Here is an 11924-nt window from a genome sequence, read left to right on the forward strand (position 1 = left end):
TGTCAATTTTATCTCTAGTTTTCAGAGAGTCACTGTATTGTTACTGTTGCTTGGGGCAAGAACCACAGAATACTGCTGCTCATAGTCACAGCCACCTGCAGAAGGAAGGTGGGATTTCATGTTGTTGTGCCGTGGGCCACCACAAAATTTCACATCTGTTAAAGCCCATGCATTTACTAGCTGCTGCTTGCAGGAGACAATTGTTTTCTACATTCTGTCTCATATATTCCATGTACTTTTTTTTTCCATTGGCAGAAACTAAACTGGAATCCTAATGGCAATAATTTCTGGGAAATGCAGTTCTCAGAATAACATTTTGAGCCCCTGGGCTTCCATGTTTTTGAAACATTCTCTTTGGGACCCCTGAGCCATTATGGAAAACTATGTTGAGATTGGCAAACCTGTAAACCATGTGATCGCAAGTACAAGTCAAGCTCAGCCTTCCATTTCTATTGAGACACCAGATTTGTAGGTTAGTCCCTCCCAACTAACCCACCCATTAGCTGAACACTACTAAATGACTTTGTCAGTGTCGCACAGAGCAGAGGAGTCACCTGGCCAATCCAGACCTGAGTATCTGAACCACAGAACTGTTAGCCATAATAAAATGGTTGTTGTTTTAAGACACTGAGTTTGGGCTACCTTGTTAAACAGCAGTGGATAACTGGAACAAATGTCTGAGGTTAATTGTATCTCAGTTTGTGTCAGGAGGCCTTACTTAGTCTTTTGTGTAGTCTGCTCTAGGGCGTGTTTGGCTGGGGCAACTCTACTCCATGTGTCTCTCATCTTCCTCTGGTGACTGACTAGTGAGCTAGCTCATTCACATCCTTCTGATAGCAATGGCAAGAGGGCAAGAAAGCAAGTGGAAACACACATGTCCTAATTTCTAGTCTTGGGACTGGTACTCTTTCACATAATGCTATTATTATAAAAAGAAATGATATGTCCTCATCATCCATCAGTTTACTACCAATACTTGGCTGTCATCTTCAAAGGGCTTCACAGTTTTAAAGTGCCAACAACATTATCCTTTAACATCTATACTTAAGTTGGGAAGCAGGAACCCACAATGCAAGATAAACTTATATGAGGACAATTCATGCCCTCAGATAGGGACACTGAGCACCTTCCTTGTACTTGTTGGCTCTGTCCATTCCTTTCTGTAATCTTTTGGCTTCTTGTCAGATGTGCTGTGTTCCCTTTGTTTGCCCAGCACCAATGTGTTCTACTGTCAGAGCCAGAATTTTCCCTTTTCTCTTCTTTGTCTCTCTCATTAATTTCCCAGTTCCTGTCTGCAGGAGATCACTTTTCAACAAATGGCTCAGGGTTGAGCTTCACGGAGGGTCCAACTTCCATTTACTTTTGCAGCATCTCTGATCACTCATTAGTCCCCACACAGCATGACACAGTAGGAAGTACACTTCAGAGTCAAGTGGACCTATGTTTTGATGGCAGCTCCCCTGCTTCCTAACACCGTCACCTTGGGCGGGCCACTTAACATCTCTGTGCCTCCGTTTTATAACCAATTGTAGTGCATAATAAATCTTATCTTGCTTGGTTCTTGTGGGGTATAAATGACATAACAATTATGAAGTGCCTAGAACAATGCCTGCCAGGTTCTCAGTGTTGAGTTCTTTCCTTTCTTTCAACCCTTCTCTTGCCTGCACCCTTAGGACTAGTTTACCAAAATCCTATCACAAACTTGCTTCCAGGATCAAAAATATTTTGTACGAATGGAAGAATAACACAGACATGTTCTATTAAGGAAAAAGGAAGGTTATTTCCCCTGTGACTTCACTTTTTACAGATACCATAGAAAATATCCTAGAGCTTTAACACTCAGTATTCTGCAAACTCCAGTGCTTCTTATAGTAAAGTGGTGAGAGAATGAAAAGCCACTAATATTTCACTTTGGGCCTTTGGCCAGATCTATTTCTCTATAGTCTAAAGATGTGGGCCTCGTTATATCTGGATGTTTACTGTGGAAAAGATTCTTAAAAGGGTTGAAGTGGGTTTTACTTGGCTTCCTATTGTAGGACCCAGCACAAGGCTTCTTAGATGTTCAAATCAATGTTTGTTGAACAAATGATTGTTTTATTGAATGTGATTGTATGAGCTATTGAAAGTTCAATTATTTTGCATTTAAACAATATCCTAGTTTTTGGTGAGGCTGGTTTGACTGGCTGGTGCATGTTAACCTTGTTTGGTGTGTTCACTTGCGCGGGGTATAGTGTTTTTAAGAGTGGGATCTGTATTTGGAGAAATGCAGCATGATGCACTGCCTTTCACACTTCCCCCTCTTTGTTTTTGTTGCTTCTCATTGCTCCTTCTTGGGCTGTAGGCTCCTAAGAACAGAAACATGGGTTATGTTTGGTGTCAACATTATGTGCAATCCTGCACTGCTGGTGACATGGTTGATAGTAAGTGGATGAATATGGAAGAAGGAAGGTTAACATTTTGGATCCTTATATGATTTGGGAGAGGAAGTGTCTTATCTTGCCTCTTCTCATCTGCTCTGATTTATATCTGTCTCCTCCATAGCTCTGTTCCATTGAGCTACCCTTGGATTTATTGTTCTTTAATCCCATCCTTATAAATGACACATGATTTGTGGAAAGGGTTTAGGGTTTGAAATTAAAGAATCCTGGATTTAAGTCCTAAATCCATAATTTACTGGCTGTGTGACCTGGACAAGGTATGTAATCCCTTGTTGGCTGCTTCCTCCTCTGTGAAGGTGAAGAAGGATGTCACCTACCTGGCATAGCTGTTTTGAGAACTGGCTGAATTGATGTAAGGCACCTTCTCATAGTAGTGACTCCATGCATAGTAGGTGTTTTTACTATCCTTATTTTATTTCTTTCTTTTTATTCTCTTACTAATTATCTTAATTGTTTTTTCTCCTAACATATAACATGCATTTCTAACCTTGGCTGTCTGTTAGAAGCTACCAGACTTCTGGGAGTTGATGGGGAATGGAATACTGTGAACTATCACAATTTTACTTCATTGCATATTACTTTGGACATTTATAAAACCTTAATAAGAATAACCACACTTTATCTCATTAGAAGAATACAAGGATAAATGTGAGTTTTCAGAAAAACTCCCCAAATTATAGAGCAAAGAATTAAAGAGTTAAATGGCATGTAAAAAATCTAAGGATATAGGATATATTCGAATTTATGATTTTTTATTGTCTCCCTCTCTGTTAATTATAATAGATTCCCAAAGAGTGCTCTCACAACAGGACCATTATCCCTGGTAGATTTAAAGACTATTTCACCAGTATTTTTTTTTTCTTGAAATAATTGAGTTTGCTGGAATAAAACATTCTGTTCAATATTTTTCATCTCTCTTTAATACAAATATATTTGATTCCTATAAATCTGAGTGAGGTCAGTCAGGAAATTACACATATTTTTTTTCCACAGGGTATATGAGCTATTAAGTCGTGTTGCACTTATTATAGATCATGTTTGCTATTTGGCAAGATAATTTGAATGATTGAGAATACTACTTTAGAACATGTAACACTGAGAAAACAACCAGAAAGGAGAGCTGAAACAAAGTGTTCCTTATAATAAATACTTCAAGTAAATAAAATATTTGGTTTTGATTCAAGCACACATTTACATATAAAATATATCAACAATATATCATTTTATATTATGCATTCTGTTCATTCTTATGGTTCACATATGCATATATTTCTCCCATGTAAGTATATATTTATTTCACTTAGTCTTTTCAATTGAAACTCATATAATTTGTGTCTGTTTTTTATCCTATCTTTCAGCCTCAAATATGTGGATGTTTTCTTGGATTTGGTTCATTTTAATTATTTTGGCTATTTCTGGTGTGGACACAAGAGCAAAGACCACACCATACATCAAATTTACGAAAAAATCTGAAGAAGAGATATCCAAGGGTCTAAAGCCATCCAGTGGTTCACCTCAGGAGGAAGAAGAAAACCCACTGATGGAAATGCCTGCAATGGTGGCACCAACCACTGACCCCTCAGCCCTGGAGTCTGCCTTCGCCACCGCCACTCTCTTTTCCTTTGAAAACTTCACTCTTGACACAGCTGATTTCTTGTTGAATTGTTGTCGTTGTTGCTCAACTATTGTGGGGCAGAAAGGAGAACCTGGAAAGACTGGAAAACCAGGTATTTGAACTATATGGGAAGCCATGTTTCTCACTTGTACATCAATAAAGAGGTGGGTCAGGGGACGGCATTGTTCCAAAGATTTTTATACTGTCATGCAGATGGTGATAGGCCTAGGGGTAAGATTGTCACAAATGCAAATGCAAATGGGTGCTGTGCAGCCCAACATGGTAACCCCTAGCCATATGTGTGGTTATTAATAAATACTGAAATTAAAATTAAATACGATAAGCAATTCAGTTCCACAATCATTTCAAGTGTCTGATTACCATATGTGGCCACTGACTACTCATTTGAACAGCACAGGTGTTACAGAACATTTCTATCACTGCAGAAAGTTCTCTTGGACTTTCTGGCTAGAGTCAAGGCAGGGATTTCTGATCTCAGTACTGGTGCTCCAGATCTCCAAACTGAGTGCATTTATTATCTGTACAGTCTTTTCATTAATGGCTGATTTAAAAAGGTAGATGAAAATTCTATTGCCTGGTAAGAATGTGTGCTGACTGATGGATTTTTTGAGTGCTATTCGTAGTTATGATTAGAGATGGAATGCCTGTGAGGTAGAGAATGAAGTGCGGGATTCGGTTTGCTCCTCATTGAAATTCTGAAGCAACACTGTGTCCTTGCCCAGCAATTTTCTCCATTGAACACTGTGGTTATTTATTTCAAAATTGTAGATGTCTTTAATATATATGTAATGAATATACTTTCAGTTTTATTGTAATACATTTTGACTTTTACATGTCATGTAGCAGAGAGAATTCAAGGTAAAATTAAGATCAAAATGTCAATTTCAAATTCGCTCTTCCTTGAAAAAGAATTCATATCGATATTTGCTGAGTCTTGCCTGAAGAATAGAAAGTTATAAAGTCAGTAATTATACATCTTCACGGGCTTTTCATTCATTTCATCCCATTGCGGGATCTTTTAATATATATAGTCAGCATTTATTCAGGGCTGGATTAAGGGGTGAAGGAGATGGGCAGTGGCCAGGGGCATCAAGATTTCAGGGTTGCTAAAACTTGCAAAATGTGATGAGTCTAAGAAAGTCATATTTACCAGAACTTTTCTAGCATCCTGTTTGGCTGGAAAGCTGTTCGTGAGTGAGTGGAAACCCCAAGGGCAGGGTCAAGTAGACACAGCTGGTTGCTAAGCTGTCATCTAAGGCTTTGAAGTCTATAATACCGGGGCTTTTGTTTTACCCAGTCATGGATTTGACTGGGCTGTTCTTAGAGTTCAACCCCTCCTCTAATCCTATGTGACAAATATTTTGAAGATGTCAAGTTATTAGCCTGTTTTAGTCTGACTGGACAGTGCTTAAAGGCTGAAAATATTGACTCTATCATGGTCTTACCCTAGAGAAGCTTCATTACTTCTGTGAGTCTCAGTTTCCAAAATGGTAAAATGTGATAATAATGATACTGATTTCACAGAATCATCAAGAAGAAAGAGATACACACAAGAACTCATTGTGGTGCTTGGAATAAAATAAATACTCAGATAATCATTTTTATCTTTCCAGTTATCTATGGTAGGAGTATGGACCCGTCTTGTGGAATACTAGGGGCCTTATACGACAGGATGCTGCTTTTGAGATTGAGAAAGAGACATATGTTCCAGATATTAGTATTTTTAAAGATATTACTTCTTCCTCTCTTCCCCTCCCCTTCACGCCTCTCCTCTCCACTCTGCTCTCCTCTCTCTCATTAGAAATCTAAGAGCAACATTGAACAAACTTGGAAAAGAAAAACAAGGCTACTAAAATCCAACCATTTAAATTCTCCTTCATTAATTTTCAGTCCTTGGTCACATGAACACATAAACATGCACATTGCAAACATCACATTTTGCATTATCTACTTTTAAAAGTCACTAGTCTAACTTTATAAACTTTCTGAATGAAAACATCTTGAAATATTCAGATATATCTAATAATCAGCAAAGGTAAAAATTCTATTTTAAAGTTTTATCTTCTGCTTCTCTCTTTAGTTCAGTTATGATTGTAGGTACTACATGTCAAGAATGGTTGGCATTTTAGTTTATTTCAAATCTTTATAGAAATGTTAAAAATATCATTGCATTTCACCTGATGATTTGGTCACAGTCTAGGGAATGTTTGGTAAATCTAGAGGTTGTAGCACCTGTGAGTGCAGAACCTGGAGTCAAAATCAATTTGTGACCTTGAAGCCTCAGCTTTTCCCTTCATGTTTAGTTTCATGGTAATTAGGAAAATCAAACCCAGACATACATTTTACCGGGATGAAAGGGGTAGCCTTCCTCTTCCCTGTAGCTTCATGTATAGTTGTTTTTGTGTTCCCGGTGTCACCTGGGACAGCACTTTATCACATCCCTCAATAGTGTGACCTCATTGAGCCTTTGGGGGGCCATGGGGAGGTGGGTATTGCACAGGGAAATGAAATTGACCATTTTGCTTGCTCCCACCTCCTCTGCTTCTTCTTTCTCCATCTCTTTCTCCTCCATGTAATCTTCTCTTTTCTAGACAGAAGAGCTTATCCATCTTGGTTATTTGACCTTGCCTTTAGCCTTAATTTCCATTGCAAACAATTTATTAAAGGTTTTCTTCCTTCCAAACAAATACTGTATTCTTTGAAAGAGGAATTCTATGAATATAATTTCATCCTATTCCATCAGCCTTAATTAAGTATATGTGTGTGTGTGTGTGTGTGTGTGTGTGTGGTGCTTGGTGTATAAGACAACTCAGAAATAGTTCCTGAATGAATGAATATGTGGATGAATGGGAAACCTAAAAGTTCTAGGTATTATGTTTTTGCTTCCAATTTGAAAGTGTGGTCCATATGAGTTTTAGTGTCAGGTAATTATTTTGTTCTTGCTGTTTGATGTAGTGTTGCTTCCCTGAATCATTTGATCACTGCCATGAATACAGTGACAAGTACTAATGGGCTCAATTTATCTATTCAGGTGTACAAAATTGCAAATCAGACAAAAATATTGCCCTTAGAACTCTGTAATAGTTTATTCTCACCTGATTTTATGATTAGAACATTGACAGTTATTAGTTTAAAAAAAATGACTGTCCCCCTCATCCCCTAAGTAACAAATTTCAAAAGAGATTTTTTTCTATATTGATAGTTTTAAACCCCTGTTTCCAGGTCTTAAAGGAGAGACTGGTAATATGGGGATCCCAGGACCACAAGGAGTCATTGGACCCCAAGGCTCAAAAGGCCAGAAAGGAGAGAAAGGTAGGTAATTAATTTCATTTCATGCCAAAACCTCAAGGGACATTTTGCATCATTTTTAAGGAGAATAATTTGCTAAGTAATTTCTTGATTCTTGAAGTTATGTCAGTTTTTAAATATTTAAGTACTTGGTAAAGTATATTGTGAATTCATTTGATATAGAATTATTATCTTTGTAAGTAGAAATTTAGAAATTTCTAAATTTAGAAATTCTAAACTGGTCTGGGAACAACACACACACACACGCACACACACAAACACACACAGAGTTACACAACTTTCCTATTTCTGATTGGACATCTGGTTGACCCAGTGACTGGGAACCACAAAGTATAGTCTCTGGGGAAGGGTACTTTCCTACATACTCCAGGTGGGCTCCTACTTTTGATGCAAATTAATTTCATAGTGAATAGAACTAAATAGAGCCGGCAATGCTCTACAATATTCAATTTAGGTGGATAGCCTGACTGCTAAGGAGAACTTGCCATTTCCAGTGACTCACTAAAAGCAGAGGCAGTATTGATGGGGTGCAGAGCCATGAGTTAAAACAGAAGTATTAAGCATATAATGGTGACTTTGGACCAGTGGCTTTACTTTGCCTGGAAATTGAGGGGAATGAACTTGATACTTATTTATACTGCTATTTACTATCAAAAAAGATTTGTAGTTATGAGTGCTTTCATAGATCTTTTCCAGCTCAGAAATCCTATAATTCCATAGGTGTGTCAGTAAAGAAGGCTTTCCCTGCCCAGGAAATCCCTGGGTCTGTAAGTGCTCCAAGGTACTGAGGGAAGATTACAGATTCACTGGGACATTGAGAAATTCCTCAGTGAATAGGAGCAGCCTGTAGAAATACCATCTATTCATCAAGTTCAATGTTTGAGCTTTAGTGTCACATGTCAAAAGACCTAATATCATCTATACATCACCCTCCACATGGCTCAGGAACTGCCTAACTCATTTCTGCTAGAACATTCAGTGAAGTAATTACTCAAAAAAGATGCTAAGGTAAGAAAGAGCTACTTCACACTTGTCAGTTATGCGATTTTCATTCTCAGAAACATTTAATCCTTTTGTGGCTGAATTATGTTAGCAGAAACCCTGTGAAATAAAGATGAGTGATGAACCTCCCCAGTGATTCATATATTCTGGAAGCTAGACTTCTGGAAGTAGAAGAAAATATAGGGGAGTATTGTAAGGTTCTTAAGAATATGCTTTGATGAAGGATCAAAAGTAGAGATTCATTCAGCCAACTCTCTATAAAGTGGAAACTCTACTTTCCTTTTACTTCCAGACTTACCTTGGACTCTTCGCTAAGATTGAAAGTTAAAAAAAATAAAATAAAATGAGTAGAATGGTTACATTCTGGCTAATGACTACTTGATTAATTCACTACAAGCAATGAAATCCCTTAAATAAACTTGAAAACTTAAATAACTCTGTGAGTGAAGGTCAATGTTCTATTATTAGCAAGGACTGGAATAGGCTTGGGCCTTCACTTCCATTTGGGTTGGGTTCTCTCAAAATGCATCTGGATATTTTCTTGATGGCCTACAAGTTAATTTACAATTTTGTATTTTCTGTGGAGTGGTAATAGAGGAGGTGGCTACTTAGAACTCATGGGATTTATTTAGTGGGTACTGTGAAATTAAGGGAATTTATTTTCATTACTTTTAATTTGATTTAGGTTTAATTTTTTCCTGACAAAAATTAAGCAAAATTGTGAGTCATAATATAAATAATAAAGTTGGCAAATAGATGCCAAAGAAGGTAATATACAGTCATGTTTGACTCTGTGAAAATTTTTATTTTTTTTCATATCTCATGTTCTTCTGGTAAAAGTGAAAACAAAAATATTTGCTCTACCATTTTTGAAGGGGATGTGTTATAGGCTTTATAAATTATAAGTGTTCCAATTCATGAAATATGCTGTTATAGAGCCTTCTTGTTATATAAGAGGTAGTATTAATATCAAATAAAATTAAATGAATTTAAAAAATGTCCAGGGTAAGTTAACAAAATGTTAAGAGCTTGGAACAGTATTTGGCGCAAATTGTTAATACAAGTTAACTATTTTTAATACTATTATTATTGCTATTGTTTTTTACAATCAAAGTGAGTCTGTGATAGACTTAACAAGATAGGACAATACAAAATCCATTTTATTGTAACATGGCAAATATCTGCAAACCCAAATCTTTCAATGTTCTTCAAATATGATTTCTCATAGTCTTATAATTTGTCCAAAGAACATTTGAAAATTATTCCAACATGTAATGAAAATTGACTTTTCTTTCATGCTCTAAGTCAGGGATAATTTTTCATTCCTGGATGGATTTTTGTTATGACTAGTTTTAGCCAATTGCAGAATACCGTGTTCTGTGCTTTACTGAGGCATGGTGGGCATATAAAGAAGACAACTGAACTGTCATTTAAAATTTATAATAAAATAAGCATAACCACATACATATGCAAGATAATGCAGGATGTGATGAGGAGTTTGAGGAGTCCTGGAAATGCCATAAGCAAAATGAAGTCTATTTGAAGGATTGGCATTCACAATCACCTTCAATAAATTCCCTTTTCACATTACTTTACCTTTAAGCCATTTTGATTAAAGGAAACACTGGAATGTGACGTGGTTGTGAAAGGGATGTTTTAGATATATCATAAATGACATAGTTGGAAAAAAGTTAATCTTGGCATCATTTTAGGAGTAAAAGGAGAGCGTGGGGACCAAGGGACAAGCGGAGTTCCAGGATATCCAGGAAAACCTGGAGAACCAGGTACAATACAAAATATATAATTGTGCACAATCATGAATGCTGTAAAGCCCTCATTCTTTTCCTGTTTGTATTTAAAGTTTTCAGAGAAGTAAGATTAGATAGAAGTAAATTACTACTATTTTTCGAATAATTCAGTGTGCTGATTGAAATAGGTCTAGGAATTTAGAGATGAGGTAAAGATATCTGAGCTCTGTTCCTCTCTCTCTAGCTGGCAATTTTTTTGGTTTTAGTTTCTATGCTTTGTAAGATTTTAGGTTTGGATAGACAATATGGAGATTTAGGAGAATACTTGAGATGGGTCAAAATACAAAGAGTAATTAATTTTACATTGTAAGAAGAAATATTTTTATATTCTTTATTATCTTAAAGGTGGAAAAAAGAAGTAGATATGTGAATTCTGAATGTAAGCTATTGTTTCTTGGAAGCACAAACTTTTCTCTTTCTGGGATTATGATATGTTATAAATTGCTCATTGCATTTATGGCTGCTAGGCACAGCCTCTGTCAAGCAAGAAGGGGTTTCCATGTCCAAGGAAGTAAATTTTATTCCTATTTTTTCCAGGTCTGTGGTAATGGCATCTTGTTTGGCTTTTGTGATCCTTAAACGTTATTTTAATTTTTCATTTCAGGTGGACTTGGTCCTAAGGGGGATAAAGGAAACATTGGCTTGGCAGGAGTTAAAGGACAAAAAGGCTCACAGGGAGACCCATGTGAAAATGGCACCAAAGGAGATAAAGGAGACCCGGGGGCCGTGGGCTCTCCAGGATTGAACGGAGAGCCTGGAGCCAAAGGAGAGAAGGGGGAGATGGGACAGAAAGGCTACTGCGGAGATTCTGGGGAGAGGGGAGGAAAAGGGGAAAAAGGGGAGGAGGGGGTAAAAGGAGAAAAAGGTAGCAAAGGAGACATTGGGACAGAAGGCAAAAGGGGCCCCGATGGTCTGCCTGGAGCTAAAGGTGATCCAGGACTTAAAGGAGAAAAGGGGGAGTTAGGTCCTCCTGGTCTTTTGGGACCTGCTGGGCCAAAGGGTGAGCTTGGGAACAAAGGGGTCCGAGGACCTATTGGGAAGAAGGGCTCCCGGGGCTTCAAGGGCTCCAAGGGCGAGGTCGCCAAACTCCCGCAGTCGGCCTTCAGCGCTGCTTTGTCAAAGCCGTTCCCTCCTCCCAACATCCCCATCAAATTTGACAAGATTTTACATAATGACCAAGGGGATTACAACCCTGCCACTGGGAAATTTAACTGCAGCATCCCTGGGACATACGTCTTCTCTTACCATGTTACTGTGAAGGGTCGACCTACTCGGATCAGCCTGGTGGCCCAGAATAAGCAGCAGTTCAAGTCCAGAGACACTCTCTACGGTCAGGAAATAGACCAGGCCTCTCTCCTCATCATCCTGAAATTAAGTGCAGGAGATCAAGTGTGGCTGGAATTGTCAAAAGATTGGAATGGGGTTTATTCCAGTGCTGAGGATGACAGCATTTTTACTGGGTTCCTTTTGTACCCAGAGGAAACTCCTAGAATTTCACCATAAATTTGGGTATTGGACACTGTAGTTGGATTTAATGGAATAAGTATTGACATGTAGAAGTGAACTTAAAAAAAAAACTATCATTTTTTTCATGATTAAAACAATAATACAGAAAAATTACATAATAGTGTAGATTCAATTAGTATTTCTATTCTAAGGCATCTTCTTTTAAACAATTGAGAACATATGTCTACTAACTCTGTAGCTGACATTTTTTGTTTAGCATTATAA

At 37.6% G+C, this 11924-nt stretch overlaps 1 protein-coding gene across 1 annotated transcript in view; it reads left to right on the forward strand.

The window, feature by feature from the left end:
• OTOL1 (otolin 1) overlaps positions 1-11696 on the forward strand; it is a gene marked incomplete at its 3' end in the record, with an annotated part of 45229 nt that extends 33533 nt beyond the window's left edge. The window contains exons 2-5 of the mRNA XM_081302447.1: positions 3797-4165; positions 7297-7386; positions 10098-10169; positions 10798-11696. Of these exons, the coding sequence (XP_081158573.1) occupies positions 3805-4165; positions 7297-7386; positions 10098-10169; positions 10798-11696 (1422 nt within the window). The 5' untranslated portion in view covers positions 3797-3804. The remainder of the gene's footprint in view (positions 1-3796; positions 4166-7296; positions 7387-10097; positions 10170-10797) is intronic.
• Positions 11697-11924: the final 228 nt, after the last annotated feature.

Source organism: Spermophilus citellus, assembly GCF_964194105.1.
Source record: "Spermophilus citellus genome assembly, chromosome: 7".
In the NCBI taxonomy this organism is placed as follows: domain Eukaryota; kingdom Metazoa; phylum Chordata; class Mammalia; order Rodentia; family Sciuridae; genus Spermophilus; species Spermophilus citellus.